The sequence below is a fragment of the Sus scrofa genome, chromosome 12 (genome assembly GCF_054392235.1).
Source record: "Sus scrofa isolate SSC_HxYL_T2T_F1_AM1 chromosome 12, Sscrofa_HxYL_maternal_Yorkshire_Landrace_v2.0, whole genome shotgun sequence".
Lineage (NCBI taxonomy): Eukaryota > Metazoa > Chordata > Mammalia > Artiodactyla > Suidae > Sus > Sus scrofa.
The window spans coordinates 21,225,975-21,252,754 of record NC_139394.1 but is presented as its reverse complement, the minus strand read 5'-3'; the positions used below and the strand labels follow the sequence as shown (position 1 = coordinate 21,252,754).

Here is a 26,780-nt window from a genome sequence, read left to right as displayed (position 1 = left end):
TGTCAAGAAAGTGGAACGCGGGGGACACTGCGCAGGCGCGCTCGAAATCGCTTGCCAGTTTTCTGCGCAGCCTCGACAACGTCCTCGAGAGTTGCGCAGGCGCCTAGACCGACCAACTTTTCCCTCCCCCTCCCAACTCTCCCACACAGTTTCTGCGCAAACGCGGTCCCGCGTCCCCGCCCCAGGACCAATCGGAAACGGTGGCGCCCGGGCGTAGAGGGCGCGACGCCGTGGGTGGGGCCGAGACGTGAGGGCAGCGCGCTGGCGTCATAGGGGCGGCTATATAAGTGAATACAGGCACCGCCCCTCCGCCCCAGTCACTGAGCCGCCGCCGAGGACTCAGCAACCTCCCCCTTGAGCCCCCTCGCTTCCCGACGCTCCGTCCCCCCTGCCCGCCTTCTCCCGCCGCCGCCGCCGCCTTCCGCAGGCCGTTTCCACCGAGGAAAAGGAATCGTATCGTATGTCCGCTATCCAGAACCTCCACTCTTTCGGTAAGTCCTGGAAAGGTCCCAGGGGGAGGAAGGCCCGGGTAGGGCAGCGGGGCGCTCCGGGCCCGCAGGCAGGGCCCGAAAAGCGGCTAAGGGTTCCGGGCTTTTGTGAACTTAGGCGGAGGGAAGATGTCCGGGCTCGCGGACGACTAGGCCTGGGCCCCTGGGTTGGTTTCTGCGCGCGACCGGAAGGAGCGGGTGGGAGGTCAGCCCTTGGGCGGGCCCGCCGTCTCGGGTGGCGCATTTACTAATGGCTCCCGGGCCACCTCGGGCCACACCTGCCCCTCCCTCCACGTCTGCGTCACGTCCGTTACGTCACCGCCGTTGTTACTGAGCGGGGAGGGAGAGGCGGCGCCAGCCCTAAGTGACAAACGTGGGCTCCAATGGGGCGGGAAGTGTGGCCCCGCCTCGGAGCTCGGGTTCCGGCCGGTTGCATCAGCCGGGTGGGGCGCTGCCGGCCAGCCTAGGCTTCACTGACACGTGATCGGCTCCCAAGGGCGGGCCTGGGGCAAGAGGCCCAGGCTTTCTCGGGCTGGGAAAGGCAGCCGTCCCGGATTGACCTGTTCGGGAAGAGCCAACAAAGGACTTATCTGATCTGACTAAGCCGTGACGATTTCAGTATCAAGTTCTGCACCGGGCAAGACATCCCGTGGGAGGGTGGCAGTGGCCTCCCAGCACAACTCTCTTAACGAGCTTGACCTTTCTGCCCAGACCCCTTTGCTGATGCAAGTAAGGGTGATGATCTGCTTCCTGCTGGCACTGAGGATTATATCCATATAAGAATTCAACAGAGAAACGGCAGGAAGACCCTTACTACTGTCCAAGGGATCGCTGATGATTACGATAAAAAGAAACTAGTGAAGGCGTTTAAGAAGGTAGGCTTTTAAAAGAGAAGTTGCGGAAATGGTATTTAACATGCCTACGGGGGGTGCTGTATTGTTACTTCTTGGAAAGGGTATTCGTGCCTTCAAGCTGTTGCTTGGCCTAATATGTTTTGGCTGTGTTGTCCTTGCAGAAATTTGCCTGCAATGGCACTGTAATTGAGCATCCAGAATATGGAGAAGTAATTCAGCTACAGGGTGACCAGCGCAAGAACATATGCCAGTTCCTTGTAGAGGTGAGTTCAGTCACTTCCTGTTAGTACGTTTTGTGCCTCTGCCCTGGCTAACTAATCTCAGGTCCTGCCTGGTAACTTTCTGCTGGGGATGTAGAAATTTGTTTCGTAAGGCTAAGCCAAACAGCAGTTGAGTTTTGAAATTCAGAGACGGTGTGTTTAGGAAAACACATCTGTCTGCCTTCGGTTTACTGTTTGCATGGAGCTACTTGGAGGGTGCAATTTAAAATTACAGCTACTAAAGCAGGCTGTCTAGTTGACTGCTCATAAGTACTCAAGTCCTATTAAATCATTGGTTACCTGAGTTGAAAGTATAGCTCTGGGACTGCTCTTGCGTGGTATAGAAGCAGGAAGACAGGATTGTTGTCCTCAGAAATGGAGGCCTTTAACTGTATCCCCTCTTTAAAACTTGCCCTTTTTTCTTTGCAGATTGGACTGGCTAAGGACGACCAGCTGAAGGTTCATGGGTTTTAAGTGCTTTTGGCTCACTGAAGCTTAAGTGAGGATTTCCTTGCAATGAGTAGAATTTCCCTTCTGTCCCTTGTCACAAGTTTAAAAACCTCACAGCTTGTATAATGTAACCATTTGGGGTCTGCTTTTAACTTGGACTAGTGTAACTCCTTCATGCAATAAACTGAAAAGAGCCATGCTGTCTAGTCTTGAAGTCCCTCATTTAAACAGAGGTCAAGCAGTAGGCACCTGGCAGTGTCCCGCCTGAAACAAAGCAATAAGGTGATGTTTCAGCCAAGTCCAGAGCCCCAAGATCACAGATGGCTATGTCTGGCCAGAAGCTCCTCAGCGATCCCTCTCCAGAGTTTCCTGCCCTAAGAGAATGTCACCACCTGAACAGCCCTCGGTGAAGCTGAGTGGAGGATGGGGTAAGGCAACTGTACTGCTAGAGGGAGCCTGTGGCCATCAGGGAAAGATCCCCTGGAGTCTCCAACGTGACCAGGTGGGCAGAGCTTAGAGCAGAGGTGATAGGACACCTGGCTTGCCACCAAGGTCTTTTTGACCAGACGTATCCTAGTTAATGGATGTCCAAATAGAAGGTGAGGCCAGCCTACTATCAGAGTTAAACTTTTGACAAGGGAACAAGTTACAAACCAATGTATCCTTTCATGTAGCTGTAGAGCTTGCAACTTACTAGCAACAGCTGCCCAATGCCATGTGAAGTAACAAACTGGTTTTTGGTGTTGTTGGTTTTTTTCCCCCTTCAGTTTTAATGTTATGTAATGTATTTAAACCCTTATTTAAATAAAACTTGTTTTCAGAAACATGTGACTTGGCAGATTCTGTTTAATATATAGTCAATCTGATAAACGTGGAGGAACCACAGAAATGGCAGTAGAGGGTACAGTCTGTGCCTGCAACTCCTCCACAGGGCCCTAAGCCTCTTAGGCAAGAAAACTCCAGGGAGCTTGTCCCTCCAGGTGACCACATGTTAACTGCGTGGTTAAGAATTCCGCCAGAGCTGTGTCATCCCATTAGTGTCCTGAAGGGAGGTGCTGCTTAGCTGGCAAGCCTGCTGTCTTGAGTTTCATGGTTGCGGAGGAATTTTCCCTTGTGAGACTCAGTAACAAGGTCTTAAGGGCTGTGGCAAAAGGTTTAAGTGTTGGGCTTGATCTAATCTGGCAGACCCCTAGAAAAACTGAAACAAAAGTGTCTTCGAGAAAAAATTTTGAGTCGAAGCATTTGCAAAGCCAAAACTTCACGTTGGGAGTCCCTTTCTTTACAAAGGATAATGAATGGTGAAGTGTATCAAAGTTCTTAGGGCCACTCTATTAAAATTTTGCCAGCATGTGGATTATGAACTGGTCCAAAAATGCAGGTTTCAGGCTGTTGAGAATGGCCCTGAGGAATCAACACTTGGCCTCTGTGGTCACCCCCTTGTGTCAAGGTCAACCTCTATTAAAGAGGCCAACCTGGAACCAGTGAGTGTGAAAGAAAGCTGATGGAAATCTGAGCCCATGGTAACTGCCCTAAATATAGAATCTAATATGGGAAGGAGAAACTTGTAACACAAGATCGTGCAAAATTGATTTGGTTAATGAGCAGGAGAACTTAACTTGGCTCCAAGCGTGGTGGCATTGTTCAAAGCATTTGGATGGTACTTTAAAAGATCAGATTACTTTTGGCTGTGATATGTGGAAAGCCAAAGATTGAAACACCACACCACAGCAGTGTCAACATTGGATCCTTAACCACTAGGCCACCAGAGGTTCCCCAAAAATCAGATATGGAAAACAGGCTTAGAGGAGCTTGTAGAACAACCTAGAGGCCAAACCCAGGGAAGACCACAATCAGAACATGGAATTAAGCGAGATCCCATGCTGTAGGTTGATAGTCTGGTCCTGTGCCTGTGAAAGACCTCTGCTTCTCTGGGATAGTAAGCTAGCAACATCAGTACCGAGCCAGTTTGTGGAACTAACCAAGACAATTTGTGAGCATGATAACAGGAGTTTTGGGAACATCCCAAGCCAGTTGATGTGACTAGGGTGTATCTCAGGATGAAGTAATTTGAAGAAGAAAGCATAACTGCCTCCATTTGGTGGGTGAGAAAAATGTGGAAATTCCCAAGCATGATGGGTGATTGCACGTTGTCTAGAACCCAGGACTCCACTGCTCTTTCCACCAGATGACCTAAATGGTTCATTTTACAGAGTTTGCATGCTTAGTATATACAGTGGAGTGTGCAGGGAATCATGGGGCTCAAAGAGGCTAGCTAAGGAGACACCCTGTTGTGGGGGTGCTGACCCCAGATAGGAGGGTGAGACCAGCACAGACCTGACCAAGGCAGAGAGGGGCCAAAGCTACCACTGGCTTAGCCAAAGAGCTGTAGGATCTCACGAGGATTGGGAAATCTCCCCCACCCCATCCCGACCCCATAGAGCCAGAAGAGAGCTTTGTGAAAGAGGTGCCATCCCAAGCAGGGCGTTCCGGGCAAAAAGGAGTCAAGACCCTGAGATGGAGGCACCCATTTGCTGGAACAAAGACTCTGCATAGAGCAGAAATAGTGCAGTGCTGTCTTCGTGATAGGCCAGGCCAGTGCTAAGCGACTTAATTCATTTCATGGCAGGGACTCAATCCCTTGGTAAACAGATTGAGAGCGGGAACTCGGCCAGCAAGTAGGTGGGGAGAAGAGTGGAGAACGAGGGCTGGGTGGAAGGTTGGTGTAGGATCCAGGCAGGCTGAGCCGTGAGCCATGACTTTGATGTGTGTGTGCAGGAGTCACAGAAGACCGGCTCCCAGCTCTCTGCTCTTTAGTTCCTCTCTCCCACCGCTGGTTTCTTCTCTCTGCCTCCTTCCGTCTCACCCTTCGGTCTCCCTGCCCCCTCTACCCACCCTCTGCCACAGGGACAAAGACAAAACACAGACTGGTCAGCTAAACTACTTTAAAGCCTTGTCAGTTTTTTAATCTATAAATAGGTCAAAGAAACACAGTATTGGGAGAAGACCAAAAAAAGGAGTCCCTTGGTGTCTCAGCAGTTTAAGGATCCTGCATTGTCATGGCTGTGGCTCAGGGTCGCTGCTGTGGCTCAGGTTTGATCCCCCACCAGGGAACTTCTACATGGCACAGGCGCCGGCAGAAAAGAAAGGAGCAAGGGAGAAAAGAAGGACGAAGAAAGAAAGGGAGGGAGGGAAGAAGGAAGGAAGTACATTCAGGAACAAACCTTGGACCAGGATGCGCTGGAGTTGACCCCCCAGACTCCCTTCCTTGTTTACTAGCCTGGGTGGTGCCCCCTTGTGGCATCAGTGTCAAAATACTTTACTGTTCACTTTTCACTATTACTTTGAAATCAAGAACTTCTTGGCGTTCCAGATGTGGCTCAGCAAGTTAAGAACCCGGCTAGTATCCATGAGGATGTGGGTACGATCCCTGGGCCTCACCCAGAGGGTTAAGGATCTGGTGTTGCCACAAGTTGTGGCGTAGTTCATAGATGCATCTCGGATCCAGGTTGCCGTGGCTGCAGTGTAGGCTGCAGCTCTGATTCCACCCCTAGCCTGGGAACATTCATATGCCACAGGTGCAGCCATAAAAAGACTCACAAAAGAATTTCTGATTTTTAACTTCTAAGCAGATATTATTTCAAAGTTAGCGAATAATCTGAGGCGTTAGTAATTCCTGACACTCGCTTAAATGCAATGTGAATATTCATAAAATGCACTCTTCTTGGAGGAACCTGTTAAAAATTCAGATTCTGGGCCCCACCCAGGACAATTTGGTTTTTACTGGATATTAGCTGAACAGTGCCCAGGTCCCAACTACTTTTCAAGGGCCTACAAAAAAGTCCAAGAAGGGACATGTGTCATCTGCAAAATTTGACAGAAAATTGCAAAATCAGTTCTCTTGTGGCAGAGTAGGTTAAGGATGCATTGTTACTGCATTGACTTGGGTCACTGCTGTGGCACCAGTTTGATCCCTGGCCCAGGAACTTCCACATGGTGGGGGGCGGGGGGGGGCAGTCAGAATGAAAACAAGAGGACAAAAAAACCCTGCAAAGTCCAAGTCAGCATGATTAACTGTTTAACACTATAAAAGGTAATACTGTCGATAGCTACAATCTAATTCTTATATGATTATAGTAATACAGATTCTAGAGAAAGAATAAAACTTGGATTTGTAAGGGAGTTCCCTCCATGGTACAGTGGGTTAAGAATCCAACTGCAGAGGCTCGGGTTCAGTCCCTGGCCCAGGAACTTCCAAATGCTGAGTGTGTAGCCATAAAATTAAAACAAAAAAAAAAAACTTTAGATTGTTATTATAAATATCTTTTCAGGGAATCCCCTGGTGGCTCAGCAGGTTAAGGGCCTGGTGTTATCACTGCTGTGGTACAGGTTCACTTCCTGGCCTGGGAACTTCTGCATGCTGTGGGCTAAATATCTTTACAAAAATGTTACCGAATTGCTTCCTCGCTCCAAAAAAGTTACAGAAAATGTATGTTTATTTGGCTTGTGGGTATATTTTCTTCATTTGGTATGCCATGTGATGGAACCTCTGAGGATATTATAGGCCTACAAACTCCAGGAAATGGCCCTGCCTTTAGGGTCAGAGATTCTGATATGGGGCCCAGGAACCGGCCTTTTTAACCAGCATCAGGCAATTCCTATGGGACAACCACAAACCATTAGGGAAACACATGTGTGACCAATGGGGAGCTACTGAGGAAACTTGAGCAGGAGAGAAGCACCATCAGAGCTGAACTTCAGGGAAAGTAATCAGGAGTACGGTATTGAAGGAATTTCTGGTGTGGCTCAGCGGAAACGAATCTCACTGATAACCGTGAGGATGCAGGTTCGATCCCTGGCCTCGCTCAGTGGGTTAAGGATCCAGCGTTACCGTGAGCTGTGGTGTAGGTCACAGACACGGCTCAGATCCCACGTTGCTGTGGTTATGGTGTAGGCTGGCAGCTACAGCTCGGATTGGACCCGTAGCCTGGGAACCTCAATATGCCATGGGTGAGGCCCTAAAAAGCCAAAAAAAAAAAAAAAAAGAGTACTGTATTTAAGGAGTTCCCATTGTGGCTCAGTGGGCTAAGAACCCAAAATAGTGCCTGTGAGGATGCGGGTTCCATCCCTGGTCTCTCTCAGTGGGTTAAGGATCCATCATTGCCGTGATTGTGGCGTAGGCCAGCAGCTGCAGCTCCAATTCAGCCCCTAGCCAGGGAACTTCCATATGCTGCAGGTACAGCCCTAAAAAGAAAAAAGCAAAAAAAAAAAAAATTTAGAAAGAGTACTGTATTTAAGATGGTTGAAAAAGGGCTGACTATGGGCCCGAACGTGGTTACCAGTATTTGAGAAAGCAACCCCTGAGACTTTGTGAGATTTCGTGTATAATGTATGTGTGTGCGTTTTCTTTGAGACTGTCCATAGCTTTTATTAGATTCTTAAAAGAGCCCACTACCCAAAGCAGTTAAGAATCATGGGTCTGTGATTTCCTTCTGAGGCTTGCAAAGCCCCAGTGATTATCAAAGGTTTTCCAGGCACAAAATTACATACAGTAACAGTGCCTATTTCAACATCGATTTTTTAGAATTAATAACTACCTAAAACATTTAAAAATAAGTCCAAAACTGGGTGCGTGTTGGTCAGAAGCCGCTCACCCAGCAGCCAGACTCCAAGACCCAGAAGCATGACTCTTCTGAGTCCTGACTTTTCATGCATGACTCGCTCGCTCCACAGCCACTATCACCAGCCATCATCCAGTCACAGCCATCCAGATTGTTGCGTGGTTTAAATTGTCTTTAATCCTAGTCCTTTATGGTTAATGCATTCCCAGAATGGACAATTGATTGAACACAGGAAGCACTGGGAACACAGAGGTTGAAAAATGTTAACTTGGGAGCATAAACATGACAGTCATTCTACGTGTGTCAAGTTATTGATTCTCACTCCATTTCTGTGAAACAATAGAAAACAAACAAGAGGAGCAGGTTGGGTGCAGGGGGACTGCCGCTTACCTAGGTTCCATGGTCCACCGCCAAGCAGAACTAAGGACCCGAAGCTCAGCATCATCTAGGAGCCTGTTAGACGTGCGGATTTCAAGCCCCACCCCAGATTTACTAAATCAATCTTCATTTTAAAAATCTTCATTGACAAAGTTTGAGAAGCATCAGTTTGAATCATAAAGTTAGCAGATCTCATTGAGGGACCCGCAAGCTGGTTAAAGAAAGGTGGTAACATTATGACTTTAAATTTTGTATACGTGCATTTTCCATTACAGGTTTTTGTGTTTTGTTTTGTTTCTCTTTTGGCCGCCCTGCGGTGTGCAGCGTTCCTGGGGGGGGGGGGGTCGGATCCTAATAGCCATTGCGACCTACGCCGCAGATCCTTTAACACACTGTGCCAGGCTGGGGATCAAACCTGCATCCTGGCACTGCAGAGATGCCACCGATCCCACGCCACAGCAGGAACTCCTCCATTACAGTTTTAGAACTGCATTGAAATGCACAAAAACACAGTGGAAGAGTGGAAAGCAAGCAATCAGGAGCTGAATATGGACCGATTAGTAGCATGGCATCAGCCAAGAGGTACAGAAAGCCCTCGGTGGGCTCATGTAACCTAGGGTTTCCCAGCCAATCCACTGGGCAACTCTTGGGTGGTACCAAGCCCAGCTCAGCCCTGAGAGCCTCAGGCCAGAAACCTTGTGGGGGGGGGGGGGCTTGAGTGATGGTGATCTCCCCACTCACCACCATCAACCCCCCCAGACCTGCAGGTCTCATCTGATTAAGGGTGCAGGAGAAAATGCAGTGGTGGTTCTATCAAATCTGGCTTTTCATTTATTAGGGCCAAAGACAGTCCACATTTCTTGTGTGCTATTTGCAATGTACTTGCCTAAGTCTCCTAAAATTTTCTTATATCGTCCTCTAGGAAAAATAATACAAAGGTTATAACAAACAAAAGACAATCCCAAGGGACTTTTAAAAAATACATAATGAGGCGTTCCCGTCGTGGCGCAGTGGTTAACGAATCCGACCAGGAACCATGAGGTTGAGGGTTCGGTCCCTGCCCTTGTTCAGTGGGTTAACGATCCGGCGTTGCTGTGAGCTGTGGTGTAGGTTGCAGACGCGGCTCGGATCCCGCGTTGCTGTGGCTCTGGTGTAGGCTGGTGGCTACAGCTCTGATTCGACCCCTAGCTTGGGAACCTCCATATGCCGCAGGAGCGGCCCAAGAAATAGCAAAGACAAAAAAAAAACATAATGAAATAATCTCGCGTTTATTTTTTTTTCTTTCTTCTTCTTTTTTTTTTTTTTCGTCTTTTTGCCTTTTCTAGGGCTGCTCCTGTGGCATATAGAGGTTCCCAGGCTAGGGGTCTAATTGGAGCTATAGCCGCCAGCCTACACCACAGCCACAGCAATGGGGGACCTGAGCCGCGTCTGCGGCCTACACCACAGCTCATGGCAACTCGGAATCCTTAACCCACTGAGCAAGGCCAGGGATTGAACCTGCAACCTCATGGTTCCTAGTCGGATTGTTGACCACTGAGCCACAACCACTAAGATTCTTGATATGAGAGGGAAAAGGATTATTGACTCCAAAAAAGTTGAGACTCGCTGAGAGTGATCTCAGAAGCTTTGCTGCTGGACGCAGGACATGGGTGACTCTGGAAAGCTTTCCTAGGTTTATGACAGTTCTCAGTGGGCTCACGTAACCTAGGGTTTCCCAGCCAAGTAGTTATGGGGGCAAGATAGTTGGGGCAGGGGGAGGAAGGAGGCCATCCTGTGTATCACAGAATGTCTAGCAGTATCTCTGACCTCTAGGAATTAGATGCCCGTAAACTCCTCCCCTCACCCACCCTAAACAACTGGAATTATCTCCAGACATTGCCAAATGCCCCTGGCAGCAAGATCATATCTCCTTTTTGAGACCCACTGATTTCCCCCCTCCTGCTCTACCAAATTACGGTGACTCTGCTCATTTTATTTTATTTCATTTTTTTATTTTTACAGCAGCACTTGCATCATATGGAAGCTCCTGAGCTAGGGGTCAAATCAGAGCTGCAGCCACAGCCACAGCAACCACGGGTCCAAGCCGCATCTGCAATCTACGCCACAGCTTGTGGAAATGCCAGATCCTTAACCCACTGGGCGAGGCCAGGGATCAAACCTGCATCCTCACGGACAGTATGTCAGGTTCTTAACCAGCTGAGCCACAACAGGAACTCCCTAGTTTTAAATTTCTCAAGCCATGAACCATTCGTTCCTTCGTTCCGTAAACATTGATTCAGCACCTAGTAGGTGCCAGATACTCTTTGAGGCCCTGGGGGTATGGCACCAAACCAAGATCCCTGCCCGCGTGGAGTTTATGTTCTAGTAGAGGAAGACAAACAAAATCAAACAAAAGAATTATGTACTTGTCCGGATGGTGAAAAGTGCTATGGAGAAAAAGAGAGCAGAAAAAGCGAGCCTCTCCTGGGAGTTCCCATTGTGGTGCAGCGGAAATGAATCCGACTAGGAACCATGAGGCCGCGGGTTCAATCCCTGGCCTCACTCAGTGGGTTAAGGACTTGGCGTTTCCGTGAGCTGTGGTGTAGGTTGCAGACTGGGCTCGGATCCTGAGTTGCTGTGACTGTGGTATACGCCAGTAGCTACAGTTCTGATTCAACCCCTAGCTTGGGAATTTCCATATGCTGTGGATGAGGCCCTAAAAAGCAAAGCAAAGAAAAAAAAAAAAAAAAAGTTCGTAACAGCATTATTCATAAGATCCAGAAAGTTGCAAACAATCCAAAGGGCCGTTTGAGCGTGTCAACTGATGAATGAATAAATAGAATACAGGAGTTCCCGCTTTGGCACAGCAGATCAAGGATCTGGCATTGCCACAGCTGGGGCATAGGTCGAAGTTGGGGCTCCGATTCTATCCCTGGCCCAGGAATTTCCAGAGGCCATGGGTGTGGCAAAAAAAATAAATCAATAAAAGTAAATAAATAAAATGTAGTATATCCACACAATGGAATATTGTTTGGCAAAAAAAGGAATGATACGTGCTGCAACATGAGTACATCTTGGAAACATGATGCTAAGTGAAAGAAGCCAGACACTGAAGGCCACATTTTGTACAATCCCACTTAGATGAAATGACCGGAGACAGAAAGTCGATTAGTGGTAGCCAGGGGAAGGAGGCCTGAGGTTTCCTCTTGGGGTGATGAAAATGTTCCGGGATTAGATAATGGTAAGAGTTGTACAACTCCGTGAGTCTCCTGAAAGCCACTGGACTGTAGTCTTTGTCTTTTTTTTTTTTTTTTTTTTTTTTTTAGGGCCACACCTGTGGCACATGGAGGTTCCCAGACTAGGGGTCCAATCGGAGCTACAGCTGCCGGTCTACAGCCCCTATGGGGAGTTCCCGTCGTGGCTCGGAGGGTTAACGAACACAACTAGCATCCATGAGGTTGCAGGTTCTGTCCCTTGCCTCGCTCAGTGGGTTAGGATTCGGTGTTGCGGTGGGCTGTGGTGTAGGCTGGCAGCTACAGCTCCTATTTGACCCCTAGCGTGGGAACTTCCATATGCTGTGGGTGTGGCCCTAAAAAGACAAAAAAATAAATAAAATAAAATAAAGAACTGTATGATAGGGAGTTCCTGTTGTGGCTCAAGTGCTTAATGAATCTGACTAGGAACCATGAGGTTGCAGGTTCCATCCCTGGCCTCGCTCAGTGGGTTAAGGATCCAGCATTGCCATGGCTCTGGTGTAGGCCTGCAGCTGCAGCTCCAGTTTGACCCCTAGCCTGGGAACCTCCATATGCCGTGGGTGCAGCCCTAGAAAAGACAAAAAAAAAAAAAAAAAAAAAAAAAAAAAAAAGAACAATATGATAGGTGAGCTGTATCTCAATAAATCAGTTCTATGCATTTTTCGTTTTTTAAAGTTTTGTTAAAATATATTGATTTACAACATTGTGATAATTTCTGCTGTACAACAAAGTGATTCAGTTATATGTGTACACACATCCTTTCTCTTTCAGATTCTTTTTTTTTTTTCTTTTTAGGGCCATACCTGCTGCATAACGAAGTTCCCAGGCTAGAGGTCCAATCAGAGAAGTAGCTGCTGGCTTCTTCTTCTTCTTCTACACCACAGCCACAGCATCTCGGGTTCCGAGCCGAATCTGTGACCTATACCACAGCTTGTGGCAATGTTGGATCCTTAACCCACTGAGCAAGGCCAGAGATCGCATCTGCATCTTCACAGACACTATCTTGGGTCTTAACCCGCTGAGCCAGGACAGGAACGCCTCTCGTCCAGATTCTTTTCCCACATAGATTATCACAGAATATTGGGTAGAGTCCCCTGTCCTATACAGCAGGTCCCCACTGGCCCATCTTCCCATATATCTCAGTGTGCATATGCCAGTCCCAAAGGCTATATGTATTTTTAAAATTGTATTTTTTCAGGAGTTCCCAGATGGCTCAGTGGGTTAAGGATCTAGTGTTGTCACCGCTGTGTTGCAGGTTCAATCCCTGGCCCGGGAATTTCCATGGGCGTGGCCAAGAAATAAATAAATAAACTACATCCTTTCAAAGCTGTCTGGGTGGCAGACTATGAGCAGGGCTTTTGCCCTTGCCACATGGCCTTACACTGCATTGGCTGGTGGCTGGAAAGGTCCTCTACCCTCTGCCAGGGATAGTTTCGAATGAGATGAGTTTATAAACGCAGGAGAACTTCAGTAAAGCCTGAAGAAAGGTACCGCCCCTGCTCCATTCCCTGAGATAGGTTTTCACAATAGTTGAGTAAGGCCGAAGGTACCATCAGCCATCAAAACCTCTTCCCATTTCTCCGTAGCCCCCCCATCTGTCCCTCCTACCAACCCCACTCAGTAGATAATGGAGTGAAGGGAAGGAAAAGATCAGCATGCAAAGATGAGGAAAGCAGCCAGAAGAGACTTTTGTTTTTTGGCCAGCCCCATGCCATGCAGAAGTTCTCAGACCAGGGATCAAACCCGAGCCACAGCAGTGACAACCGCCAGATCCTTAACCACCAAGCCACCGGGGAACTCTGACAAGACTTTTTATTTTTTTGTCTTTTTAGGGCCACACCCGAGGCATATGGAGGTTCCCAGGCTAGGGGTCGAATTGGAGCTGTAGCTACTGGCCTGCACCACAGCCACGGCCACACCAAATCTGAGCCGCATCTGCAACCTACACCACAGCTCGAGGCAATGCCAGATCCTTTACCCATTGATCGAGGCCAGAGATCAAACCTGCGTCCTCATGAGTGCTAGTCCAGTTCATTTCCATTGAGCCACGACGGGAACTCCAAGACTTTTTTTTAACGCTTATGAAATCAAACAGCCTAAGTTCAAGTCTCAACCCATGAGCCATATGACCTGGGCACATCACTGCGTTGAGTTTGAGATTTGATTTTACTCTACTTAGAAGCCGATAATTTATCCTTTCACCAATGCTGGCAAGACCTTGATCAACATTATGTGGCCAGGGTCAGTGTCTGGCACAAAAGGAGCACTTAGAAAATGTCTGTTGAATGAATGAAAAAGTGAAGGCACAAAGTCCCTAAGCAGGCAGGAGAGTCTGGGATGAAGGACCCTGGTCGAAGGTTTGACCTTGAACAGGACTATGCACCCTCCAGGGATGGCAGAAAGGAGAAAAGGATGGATGGTGGACTCAGACAAACTTGGTCACGATGGAGAGAAGGGGCTGAGGTCAAATCACCTTGAGAGTGAAGGCTGAGGCCATTTACAAGGTTGCCAGGCAACAGCCCAGCTGCGGAGTATTAATCTGCCATCGAATCAACCAGTCACTTCTGGGAACTTTCCTCTTTTAAGGAAGGGGTGGTGGCACCCTCTGCCAGGGGAACTGGGGACCAGCCTGACAGGTTCTGAAGCAGGACAAGGGCAGCCATCCAGATGCACCAACACACAACTTGAATTGACAAACTGCGTTGCCCAGGCTGGGGAGGAAGGAAAGTGAGACAGGAGGGGTCGGTCAGGTGTGAGGACCCAGATGAAGGAAGGACTGAAGGTCACAGCAAAGGTAGATTCAGCAGGAGCTGAGGTTCAGCAGCCGGGGTGGGACAGGAGGCTGTGGGCAAGGAGAGGCAGCAGCATGCAGAGGCCAGGAAGACAGACCTGGTTCACAGCTCAGCCTCCTTACCTCCTCCCTGCAGGGCCTGGGGCAAGTAACTCAACCTGGCTGATGCTCTCTACAGTGCACCTGAGTAAAGCGTCCTCTCACATAGGTGTTTTAGAATTAGCTTCCGGGAGTTCCCATCATGGTGCAGCGGAAATGCATCTGACAAGGAACCATGAGGTTGCGGGTTCGATCCCTGGCAGTGGGTTGAGGATCCAGCCTTGCCGTGAGCTGTGGTGCAGACCAGCGGCTACAGCCCCAGTTAGACTCCTAACCTGGGAACCTCCATATGCTGCGGGTGTTGCCCTAAAAAGACAAAAAAAAAAAAAAAGAGAGAGAATTATTTTCCCACTTAAAACCACTATCTGACATTGCTAAACAAAGCACTTTCTAATATTTTATTGTAAAAAATGTTCAGACACACAGAAGAGTTGAAATTTAATGTGATGCCTATCACATATGCCCATCACCTAGAGTCTGTAATTTTTTTTCCTTTTTGTTTCCTTTTTTTTGGGGGGGGGGTTTGCATCTGCCACATGCGGAAGTTCCCAGGCCAGGTGTTGAATTGGAGCTTTAGCTGCCAGTCTACACCCCAGCTACAGCAGCTCGGGATCAGAGGCACATCTGCGAACTATACCACAGCTCCCAGCAACGCTGGATCCTTAACCCACTCAGCAAGGCCAAAGATCAAGCCCGCATCCTCATGGGTACTAGTCTGGCTTTTTACCACTGAGCCACAATGGAAACTCCCAGAGTCTATAGTTTATATTCTACTGTCCTTTATTTATTTATTTATTTTGGCCACACTGGCGGCAGGCAGAAGTTCCCGGGCCAGGGATCAAACCTGCACCACAGCAGCAACCCAAGCCACACCAGTAACAATGCTGGATCCTTAACTTGGTCAGCAGCAGGGAACTCCGTGGGGTTTTTTGGGGTTTTTTTTGTTTTTTTTTTTGGGGGGGGTGTTTTTTTTTGTTGGTTTTTTTTTTTGTCTTTTGTTGTTGTTGTTATTGTTGTTGTTGTTGCTATCTCTTGGGCCGCTTCCGCGGCATATGGAGGTTCCCAGGCTAGGGGTTGAATCGGAGCTGTAGCCACTGGCCTACGCCAGAGCCACAGCAACGCGGGATCCGAGCCGCGTCTGCAACCTACACCACAGCTCACGGCAACGCCGGATCGTTAACCCACTGAGCAAGGGCAGGAACCGAACCCGCGACCTCATGGTTCCTAGTCGGATTCGTTAACCACTGCGCCACGACGGGAACTCCGTTACAGTTTTTTTTAATAAAATTTACTTACAATGGAATGCACTAATTCTAAGTATGCATCAAGGGATTTTGACAAAAATGCATTCGATGGGTTTTGACAGCCTGAAAACAGGGTTCTGGGCTTGATTTTGAGTGGTAAGTGAGATAATGTATCATTCAGCAGTGGGAGGCCTTCTTGTTAAGATATAGGAGGCAAAACAGGCCCCAGAGTGGAGGCCAGGGTGTGACCAGGCTGTGGGAGGCAGAAGGTGGGTAGAGCTGAGGAGTTAGTGTGAGGCCTGCACAGAGGAGAAGGCGCTAACCCACAGCAGAGGGCTCGGGACTATTGCAGGGAAGAGGGGAGAGGAAAATAAGCCAAGAAGGGGAAAATGTTCTAGAAGTCAGCCAGATGCCACAGCACTGCAGATAAGGCTGTGGAAATGGGAGTTGCCGTCATGGCTCAGTGGTTAAAGAATCCGACTAGGAACCATGAGGTTGCACGTTCGATCCCTGGCCTTGCTCAGTGGGTTAAGGATCCGGTGTTGCCGTGAGCTGTGGTGTAGGTTGCAGACACGGCTCAGATCCCACGTTGCTGTGGCTCTGGTGTAGGCTGGTGGCTACAGCTCCAATTCAACCCCTAGCCTGGGAACCTCCATATGCCGCAGGAGCGGCCCAAGAAATGGCAAAAAAGACAAAACAAATAAAAATTAAAAAAAAAAAAGGCTGTGGAAATTAAGGCATCAATAATAATAGCAGGCTCTCACTTAGAACTTAGCGTGTGTCAGAGACCAAGTGAACCCTCCAGGCCTCTCCTTTAACCCTAACCACCTTCATTAGGGGCAGGTGACTCGCCTTAGGTCGCCCTCGGGAAGCACCAAAGCTGGGATTACAGATCAGGAGGGCTCTGTTGTTGTTGTCGTTGTTTTAGACTTTTTTTTTTTCCCCCTTTTCTAGGGCCGCACCCATGGCATATGGAGGTTCCCAGGCTAGGGGTCTACTCAGAGCTGTAGCCGCCAGCCTACACCACAGCCACAGCAACTCAGGATCCAAGCCATATCTGTGACCTACACCACAGCTCGTGGCAACGCCGGATTTAACCCGCTGAGCGAGGCCAGGGATCAAACCTGCAACCTCATGGTTCCTAGTCGGATTCGTTAACCACTGAGCCACGTCAGGAACTCCCTGTTGTCGTTGTTTTAACAGCAGCCCCTGCCACATATCAAAGTGCCTGGGCTAGGGGTTGAATGGGAGTGTCAGCTGCCACCTATGCCACGGTCACAGCCACACCGGATCTGAGCTACCTTTGTGATCGACGCTGCAGCTTGTGGCAACGCCAGATCCTTAACCCACTGATCGAGGCCAGGGATCAAATCCACATCCTTACAGAGGCAATGTTGGGTCTTTAATCCGCTGAGACACCATGGGAACTCCCTGCTTGTTCTTTTTCATACACAAAAGACTTCCCCCAGCTTCTGATGCGTGAGGACTGGGGTGTGGCCGGGCCTGGGGGAGGGGTTTGGAGCTCCCCCGATGATCCTAATGTGAAGTGTAGGCTGAGAGCGGTACCGGTCCAGGTGGGCATCAGATGAGACGGTGAGAGGACAGGGCCAGGGAGAGAAGGCAGAGGCTGGTCTCTCTCCTCGCGGCCACTAGGGCTGCCACCTGGCCCCCCAGGTTTGTGGGTAGCCTCTCCAGCCGGAGGGCATCGTGAGGGCTGTTCTCTTGGCTCTGGGAGACCCTCAGACAACAGGTGAGGCCAGAAGTCATGAACCCATGTCCCCTCCCCATCCTGGGAGGGACGGTAGATGCCCATTTGTATCACTGTCCACCCAGGTGTTTGTCCCGGCACCTTCACACCCTCCAAGGCCCTGTTGCCTGGGGTGGGGTGACTGAGTCATTGTCAAGCTCTGCCTTTTCCGCTATCAATAACCAATTAGACACTGCCTCTCGGAACAGCGCTCATCAGAGGTTGCCCAAGGCCGGTCCCGGCAGGCAGGAGGGTGGTCGGGTGTGCAGAGTCCCTGGTAGGTTTCCCTCCCCAGGGGACCTTCTCCCCTTGATGGAGAACCATCATTCTTGTTTATTGTGTGTGTGCCCCCCTCCCCCAAAATCTGAACCGACAAAAGCCTCTTTTCCCTAGGGGCCCCTCCAAACCCCAGTTTACAGCACATGCTCCACAACTGGAGCGAAAATGCAGAAGAGGAGTTCTGGTTGTGGCGCAGTGGAAACAGTCCAACTGGGAAGCATGAGGATGCGGATTTGATCTCTGACCTCGCTCAGTGGCTAAGGATCCGGTGTTGCCCTTAGTTGTGGTGTAATTCACAGATGTGGCTCGGATCTGCTGTGGCTGTGGCGTAAGCCAGTGGCTGCAGCTCCAATTCCACCCCTAGCCTGGGAACCTCCATATGCCGCATGTGCAGCCCTAAAAAGCAAAACAAAGCAAAAAGTCTGTAGCCAGAAGTTCCCTGGTGACCCATGGGTTAAGGATCCAGCACTGTCACGGCGGTGGCGTGGGTTCGATCTCTAGCCTAGGAAATTCCACAACGCACCGGTGAGGCTAAAAAAAAAGTCTGTAAATTTAATCACATGTATGACGCCTATTTTTTTTTAAGTTTTACTGAAGTCGAGTTGATTTACAAGGTTGTGAACATATATGCTGCACAACAAAGTGACAGTTATACATGTACACATGTCCATTCACTTTCAGATTTTTTTTTTTTTTTTTTTTTTTTTTTTTGTCTTTCTAGGGCCGTTTCTGTGGCATATGGAGAGGTTCCCAGGCTAGGGGTCTAATCGGAGCTGTAGCCGCCAACCTACCCCAGAGCCACAGCAACGCGGGACCCAAGCCGAGTCTGCAACCTACACCACAGCTCATAGCAACGCCGGATCCTCAACCCACTGAGCAAGGTCAGGGATCGAACCCACAACCTCATGGTTCCTAGTTGGATTCGTTAACCACTGCGCCACGACGGGAACTCCTCTTTCAGATTCTTTTCCTACATAGATTATCACAGACTGTTGGGTAGAGTTCTCTGGCTATATAGCAGGTCCCCATTGACCAATCATTCCATATACCTCAGTGTGCATAGGTCAGTCCCAAACCCCCAGCCCACCCCTCCCTCCCCTCCTGCAATGCCTCTTTAGCCATGCAATGTCACATCCTCACAGGTCTCAGGGATTGAGGTGTGGGCCTCTTTGGGGGAGCATTTTCCTGCCCACCACACCCCCACTGGGAGGAGAAATAGCCCAGAACTCGGAGGAGAGAGACCTGAGTGTCAGGCCCAACTCACCTTGGTTGTGAACACTCAGAGCAGGAAGGGATTGCCTCTCCTGTCTGAGCCTCAGTTTCTTCATCTGTAGAATGGGGACGTGCTAGCACTTATGTTGAGATCATGGTGAAGACCAAATGCATTCATTCACGCAAAGGGCTTAGCAGTGCTGGCCCTCAGCGTGGTCCTTGCGGTGAGGACCCAGGCAGGGTCCACAGGCAGCAGGAAGAGCCTGGGCCCTGCGGTCCAGGGTCTGCTCTTCACCTTAGGAGACCTAGAAACTGGATTTTTTCGGGTCACCCAGAGAGTCAAAGTGTTGGAGCCAGGATCCAACCCTGGCCCTGCCAGTTCCAAAACTCTCTGCACACCAGTAGACACCAACCTCTGCCTCCATCTCTGCCACTTCTTTCTTTTTTTCTTTTTGGTTTTTGTTTTGTTTTTGTCTTTTGTCTTTTTTAGGGCTACACTCGCGAGATACGGAGGTTCCCAGGCTGGAGATTGAATTGGAGCTACAACTGCTGGCCTACACCAGAGCCACAGCAACATGGAATCCGAGCCGCATCTGCGACCCACCCCACAGTTCATGGCAACACCAGATCCTTAACCCACTGAGCGCAGCCAGGGATCCAACCCACAACCTCATGGATACTAGTCAGGCTCGTTAACCCCGGAGCCACAACAAGAATTCCTCTGCTGTCTCTTTCAATAGAAACAGAGGGCAGGTGTCCTTCTGGGTCATGGCCAGCAGGAGGGCAGACCTTGGATTCACAAACAATGCTTTTTAGGGAGTTGTGTTCCTTAAGTCTTGGTGGAGAAGAAGCGCCCCTGTGGATGCAAAGCACATGCATAAATTTTGTCACATTCTCTCTTCACCATGACCCTAGAAATGCATGATTCCCATTTCACAGAGGAGGCTGACTAAGGCCCAGAGATAAAGGAAGAAGACGCAAACCAATCAGATGCCCCGATGCTCTGGGCCCTGCAGGCAGTGTTTTCTCTACATCCTCTCCACAAGGATGCCCAAGTTACCTCCTTCATTTCCTGGGGGAGAAAACAGCTCAGAGGGTGGGAGCGATGAGTCCAAACCCAACAGCGGGAAAGGGGCAGGACCAGGAACCCCTCCCCGCCTTGGCCATCAGACGAGGTTCCTTGTGAGGAGAACACACTGTCTCTTCGACTGTGCCCCCGCCACATGCCCACCAGCGCCCACAAGCAGCAGCCCGCACCATCGCCTTCTGAGTAGGCGTGCTACGTGGTGCACTCAGCGCCCCCCTCCCGCAGTCAGCCTGCAGAAGAACAGCCAAGGGAGCGCGACCCCCTCCCCAGCAGAAATCAAGTCTGGGGCCCTGGTCCAACCAGGGCTCTGCTGAAAGCTTATAATTTCCCGTTGCCACAGCAACGCAAACGTCTCTATTCCCCTAGGATGTGAACAGAGCTGTTCCCCCCACCAAACCCTTTCTCCCAAACCCCCTCAAAATCCCTTCCGTCTCTGAGATTCTGGGAGTCAATGAATTCTCAACAATGCCTGCCCCCGTTTTTGTCATTTTCATCTGTTCCGTCTGCTGAGTCACTGAGTCCTGCTCCAGATGAGAGTGGTTATTCACCAGAACATTCGGCCCCTGGTTGCCATGGACACCTCACAGCCTGCTTCTTTCATCACCTGTTCCTTCTCGGCAAGGCTGGCTGAGCGCGTGGGTATCACAGCCCCTTATGCAGGACCCAAGGGGCATTAAAACTCCCCCAGACAAGGAAGGGGCCTGATGACTCAGGAAGAGGAGCAAAATGTCTAGTCCCAACCGTGAAAAAAATCACAAACAGCCTCAAGCTTGTTACATCCATCCAAACCAGGCCGAGGCAGCAGTTTATCAAAAAAGGCAACCAAACGGACTGCTTGCTTCTCTGGTACTTTCAGGCAAAGGCTTTAGGTGTCTTTGCTAACCATTTTTTTTTTTCTTTTTCTTTTTGGTTGCCCTGTGGCATATGGAGTTCCCCAGCCAGGGATCAGATCTGAGCCACAGCTGCACAGGTGCAGCAACACCAGATCCTTTAACCCCCTCCCGCACACAGCCAGGGAGCAAACCTGCTTCCTGGTGCTGCAGAGACGCTGCCAATCCCGTTGCGCCACAGTGGGAACTCCTTTGCTAACCATTTTAAGTTGTATTGTTTTTTTATGGAAGAGACTTACTGTCTTGCTTTGAAAACAAAATGAGGGAGCCTCGAAGTGCAAGAGGCTCAAGGACCTGGCTCTGAGGCCAGGGAGGGGGAGGGTGCCAGGGCTCGGGGAGGAAGGGCAGATCTGAGAGATGGAGGGAGCTGCAGGCTGAGTCCAGCCCAGGGCGGAGGGCACGGTGTGGTGGGGCGGGGGGAGCGCTCAGGATTTTCCAGGTAAGGGAGGTGAAGGGGGTTCAGAGGTAATCAGATGCCGTCGCCAGGCAGAGAGCGTGGGCCCATCAGACCACAGCCCGTTGCTCCCGATAACTGTGACACATCCTGTTTGCAGAGCCCGGCCAGCAGACAGGGGATCAATGTGTCTCTCCATATTCACACCCTCCCTGCTCTGCAAACATCAGCAGGATGCATGCGAAATGAGCTTCGTCTGAATATCTCACTTAGTCCATCCAAATAGGATATGGCCCAAGGATCTGATCACCAGGTCTCTGACCCCCGGGGACATGGTGGGGGTTCTGTTCCTGACCCCAAGGAGTCTGTCTCCCGCCTGCCCTCAAGCCCAGCTGAAGAACTGGCCCCCAGCCCTGCTCCTGCCCTTCACCCGCGGAGTTTACCTCCCACCCCCTTCCCTTCCCCCACATCCGGATGAGTGATAAATGAGAGGGTGGGGCAGGGTGAGGTCCCTGTGCCATCCCCCCTCCACGGCAATGGGGAGCCTGGTGTCCTGGGGGCGGAGGGCTTGGGAGGGGCCCTGAGGGCGCTATAAATCAGGGCTGGAGCACCCAGCAGAATGGAGAACTGAGGCACCAGGCCAACAGCAGCACACCTGCCTCCCAGCTCTGCAGGTGAGAGCACCCGGAAGGGAGGGGAGAGGCCGGGACGTGGGTTGAGGGGACCCCTGCCCTCATCAAGTTACCAGGCTCATGCCGCAGCGTCTCCAGGGCTGGGACCCTTCCCTTGGCCCAGAGCCGGGTTAGGTCTCAACTCTAGGACCTACGCTACCATCCCCAGCCTTGCCTTTGAGCTGCCCTGCTGTCTCAACCAGGGCCCCGCCCGGACCCTCTGACTCCATGCTCACCCCAGCCCTGCGAGGTGAGGACAAGGGCTATTCTCCCATCTCTCCGGTGAGAAAACTGAGGCCCAGGGGGAGATGTGACTTGCCTAAAGTCACACAAATTGGGCAGGGTTAGAACTGGAACCCAGGGCTTCTGGACCCCTCACGAGCTCTTTGCTAGACCAGCACTGTCTAATGGAACTTTCCATGACGGTGGTAATATTCCATATCCTCACTGTCCAACATGGCATCCACCAGCCACGCGTGCACTGGGAATGCAGCTAGGGCCATGGAGGAATCCTTTAATTTTCATTAATTGGAATATGAAGAGCCGCGTATGACTGGGGGCTACCTACCATTTTGGACACTATAGCTCGAGGTCACTGATTTTTCAACTTTGTTATCTTGGCAGCAGAACTCTCCCAAAGGAAACCTAACAGAGACTACAGATAAAAACAGTATTTTATTGGGAGTTCCCGTCGTGGCGCAGTGGTTAATGAATCTGACTAGGAACCATGAGGTTGCAGGTTCAATCCCTGGCCGTGCTCAGTGGGTTAAGGATCCGGCGTTGCCATGAGCTGTGGTGTAGGTCGCAGACGCGGCTCGGATTCCGTGTTGCTGTGGCTCTGGCGTAGGCCGGTGGCTACAGCTCCGATTCGACCCCAAGCCTGGGAACCTCCATATGCCGCCGGAGCGGCTCAAGAAAAGACAAAAAAAAAACAAAACTGTATTTTATTAATACAAATGTGTTCTTAGAAATCAATTTTTTTTATCATTTATTTCTAGGAAAGCCAATCAGAACAATGAGGCTGAAAGAACACAGTCACGTTGAATGCTGAAAATAGAATTGTAGATTTGTTTGCGTATCCCGTTAATTTCTGTATTCTGGTTGGCCCCAAAGTGGTTCACCTTGACACAGAGCAGCAAATGGTGGCAGTGGCGAGGGAGGGGGGTTTAACGGCTTAATTACAACCACGGGATAGTCCTCCCTTAAGGAAAAATGGCAGGAGAACCTTCCCTCGGAGGGCTGTGCAAAAACAGGGTAACACCCCACCCCTGGCCCGGGGAATGTGTTGGTGGGTTTCAAAGTACTGCGTGCAGCTGAGTGCGCATGTCCTCTTGGCATTACTATTTCAAAGTTCACTTAACATTGCAAGACTTAAACATTGCAGAGCCGCTCACATGGCCTCAAATTCTGCAGAATGGTTTGGAAAGCAGCGATCTGAGATTTAAATTCCTCCTACCCTACGACTGGGGTAGGAAGGGAGCAAAGAGGCAAGACCTGAGTTTATGGGGGAAGAGAGGAGCTGGCAGGATCTGGAGGAACAGGTCACAAACCCACACAGAATTACAGACCCGTCAGCAGGGAGGGTCCTGACCCTGCTTCTGGTACCTGGACAGCCCTCACCTTTAAGCTCGTCGCCTCTCTCCTTTGCAGTCAAGATGCAGCGACTCTGCGCCTATGTCCTGATCCTGGTGCTGGCTCTGGCCGCCTGCTCTGAAGCTTCTTGGAAGCCTGGCTTCCAGCTGCAAGATGCGTCCTCAGGACCAGGAGCCAACAGGGGCAAAGAGCCACATGAGCTGGATCGGCTTGGCCCAGCCTCTCACCACCGAAGGCAGCTGGGGCTCCAGGGGCCCCCTCACCTGGTGGCAGGTAGGAGCTGCTGACAGCCATCCCTGCTTGCCTTGCCCAGCCCCCCCGGCTGACCCTGCCCTCAGACTCCAGAGGCAAGACCTCCTTCCCCCATCTTCACCTCCCCTTCCACCTCTGACCCTTAGACCTGGCCAAGAAGCAGGGGCCATGGATGGAGGAGGAAGAAGAAGCATATGGATGGATGGACTTCGGCCGCCGCAGTGCTGAGGAAGGAGACCAGCGTCCCTAGAACCGAGCTCCAGAGCCCAGCCACCTCCCAGGCCATCCCAGTCCAGCCACATGAAAGCCAAGTCCCAATAAACTAGCTTCCAACGGATCACATGTGTCAAGTGTCATGAGGCAGGGGAGGGGGGGGTTCAGGCAGGGTTGAGGTGGGAGGGGGGCTGAGCACTCCCCTGAAGGCAGGAGACGAAGTCTTCCAACTGTCCCCAGAGCCTAACATTGAACAAGTCTCTATAGTTCGGGTGAGAGAATACATGGTGGGGTCACAACCAGACTGTGCTTCTAAGAGAGGAATCCCGGTCATGCCTCTCCAAGTTCAACCATCAAGTGCTTCCCACTGCACTTAGAATAAAACCTAGGCCCTTGGAGTTCCCGTCGTGGTTCAGCAGAAACGAATCTGACTAGCATCCGTGAGGATGTGGGTTCCATCCCTTAACCCCACTCAGTGGGTAAAGGATCCAGCGTTGCAGTGAGCTGTGGTGTAGGTCGCAGACACAGCTCAGATCTGGCGTTGCTATACTTTGGCATAGGCTGGAGGCTACAGCTGCGATTCGACCCCTAGCCTGGGAACCTCCATATGCTGCTGGTGCAGCCCTAAAAAGACAAAAACCTAGGCTACTTGCTGGAGCCCTAAGAGCTAGCTCTGCCATCGAAATCCCTGTCATGGGCACCACATTCCTTTCTCCTTCCTCGTCCTTTCTGCTACCCAAACACCCCATGCTCTTTCCTGCTCAGAACCTTTGTCCTTCCTGTTCCCTGGGCCTGGAATGCTTTTCCCTGGGCACAAACATGGCCGGCCCCTCTTTTTCTCTTGGGTCTCCTTTGAAATGCCTCTTCCTGAGAGCCCGGCCCTCTCTGCTCCTCACCCTTCGCACACAGCCCCCAGCAGTCTGTAATCACAGAATAACATTTTCCTGTAGAACGCATTTCACAATCTGTAGTCGTTTTGTTTGCCAGTTTATTGTCTGCCTCCCTAGCTAGAAGGGAAACTCTGTTAAGAGTGGGGCCCACGTGTCCCTCTTCCCTGCTGTATCCCCAGTGCCAAGAGCAGGAGGTACCCCGTAAATATTTATCAGAGGGATAGGCGAGCAGCCGGCACACACACTTGGCACTTCACCCATACTCCCTCACTGCTCTTGTGCCTGTCACAGCATCCTTCCTCCCACAGGCACAAGCTACCCTCCACCCGAGGGCTTTCAGAGTGCAAGGCTGGCTGGAAATTCTGAGGAGTGAGTGCCTCCAGAAGCATCTCTCAGTCCATAACAGATGAGAACTGGAGGATAAATACCCCAGCCCCCTCACCCCTGGGGTGTGGTAACTGAAGTGTGTGCTACTCTGACTCCCCAAGGTCCCCAGTAGCGTTGAGCTCTAGTTGCCCCCAACAGTGACCTGCTCAACCATATCTTTCATCCCTTCCCTTCTCTGTCTCACATCCTTAAACTGTTACCAGTGTTTCCTGGGATCACCACCTCTGTGTGCTCAAATCCTCATCTCCACGTCTGCATCCAGTGGAACACATCCTAAGACAGTTGGTCCTAGAAGGGGCTGCAGGAAGCGAGACCCCCACAAGGGGATTCTGAGGTCTGATTCTGCACTGGTCAGCCCCTGTCACTGTGATAAACGGGGTGCTGATAATGCCTGAAGCACCCCCAATCATCTGTGGACTCCCACCTTATACCACAATTCCATTCTATTTTAGTTTTTATTTTTTGTGTTTTTTTTTTTTGTCTTTTGTCCTTTTAGGGCCGCACTCGTGGCATATGGAGGTTCCCAGGCTAGGTGTCTCATGCTGGAGCCACAGCAATGCCAGATCCAAGCTACACCACAGCTCACGGCCACGCCGGATCCTCAACCCACTGAGCAGGCCAGGGATCAAACCCGCAACCTCATGGTTCCTAGTCGGATTTGTTTCTGCTGCGCCACGATGGGAATTCCCACATTCCATTCTAGCAAGCCTACCTCTCTGAGCCTTTGGATCTATCTCTTCCTCGGTACCTCTGCTGAGGCCGCTCAAGCATCTTCCATTCTGTCACCACAGACCATGGTTTTGTCCAAGCTTCGAGGCATTCTTCTCAGCGAGGCACTAGGCTCCAGGTGTCTTTGCCAGGAAATCCAATCCTGAGTCACAGCTGCATACCCCCCTCTCCCGTGTCAAGAAACTCTCCCCTGTCCAATCATTCCGCCCTTCTCCAGCTCGCCCTCCCTGGTCTGCCAGTCACGGAAACCCACTCCTCTATATGTTGCCCTGGTTCCTGCTGGTACATATTATCCAAGCTCTTTAGGTCCTGCAGCACTGGAGGTGAATAAGCCCTTTCTTCTCGTGTCTGGGACAGTATCAAGACTTGATGTCAGCTTTTGCCAAGACTCGATGTTAGTTTTTGGTGGAGAAACCCCTTAAGGGAGGCAGGCCAAATCTTGAGTAGTATCATTTTTTTTTTTTTTTTTGCTTTTTTCTGAGGCTGCTCCCACAGCATGTGGAGGTTCCCAGGCTAGGGGTTGAATCAGAGCTGTAGCTGCCAGCCTATGCCAGAGCCACAGCAATGCCAGATCTGAGCCACGTCTGCAACCTACACCACAGCTCACGGCCACGCTGGATCCTTAACCCACTGAGCAAGGCCAGGGATCAGACCCGAAACTTCATGGTTCCTAGTCGGCTTCATTCACCACTGGGCCACGACGGGAACTCCAAGAAGCATCATCTTAAGCGGCATCTGCCTCAAGGAGGTCTTTGCGGTTGCCAGGTGACACTATGTCCGGATCTTAACCCACTGAGCTACAACGGGAACTCCTAAATTACCTGTTTTCAAATGCTGTTGTAGGTCTGCTAATGGGGACCTCCACCCAAGACCGTGGCGACCCTCATTCCTGCTGCCCCCTTCACAGCCGGCTACTGAGTCAGGATCCCTGGAGCAGAAAGGATCAAGGAAAGGGGGCCTGTCCAAGCATGGGCTCTGGAGGCCCAAGGGCTCGGGTTCAAATCCCAGCTCCACAACCTGC

At 50.6% G+C, this 26,780-nt stretch overlaps 2 protein-coding genes across 2 annotated transcripts; both read left to right on the top strand.

The window, feature by feature from the left end:
- Nucleotides 1–312: 312 nt before the first annotated feature.
- Nucleotides 313–2,876, top strand: EIF1 (eukaryotic translation initiation factor 1). The gene is made up of 4 exons (XM_003482982.5): nucleotides 313–491; nucleotides 1,200–1,363; nucleotides 1,504–1,605; nucleotides 2,032–2,876. Exons 1-4 carry the CDS (start codon nucleotides 461–463, stop codon nucleotides 2,074–2,076), a joined length of 342 nt encoding a protein of 113 aa, XP_003483030.1. The 5' UTR covers nucleotides 313–460; the 3' UTR covers nucleotides 2,077–2,876.
- Nucleotides 2,877–21,643: 18,767 nt separating this feature from the next.
- On the top strand, nucleotides 21,644–23,876 carry GAST (gastrin). The gene is given in 3 exon segments (NM_001004036.2): nucleotides 21,644–21,698; nucleotides 23,346–23,561; nucleotides 23,687–23,876. Coding segments are annotated over 2 exon segments (315 nt in total). The 5' UTR covers nucleotides 21,644–21,698; nucleotides 23,346–23,350; the 3' UTR covers nucleotides 23,791–23,876.
- The last annotated feature ends 2,904 nt before the right edge of the window (nucleotides 23,877–26,780 follow it).

Coding starts and splice junctions, on each gene's coding strand:
- EIF1 (XM_003482982.5), top strand. CDS start 461: ATGTCCGCTATCCAGAACCTCCACTCTTTCG. Junction 492..1,199: donor CCAGAACCTCCACTCTTTCG/GTAAGTCCTGGA, acceptor CTTTCTGCCCAG/ACCCCTTTGCTGATGCAAGT. Junction 1,364..1,503: donor TAGTGAAGGCGTTTAAGAAG/GTAGGCTTTTAA, acceptor TTGTCCTTGCAG/AAATTTGCCTGCAATGGCAC.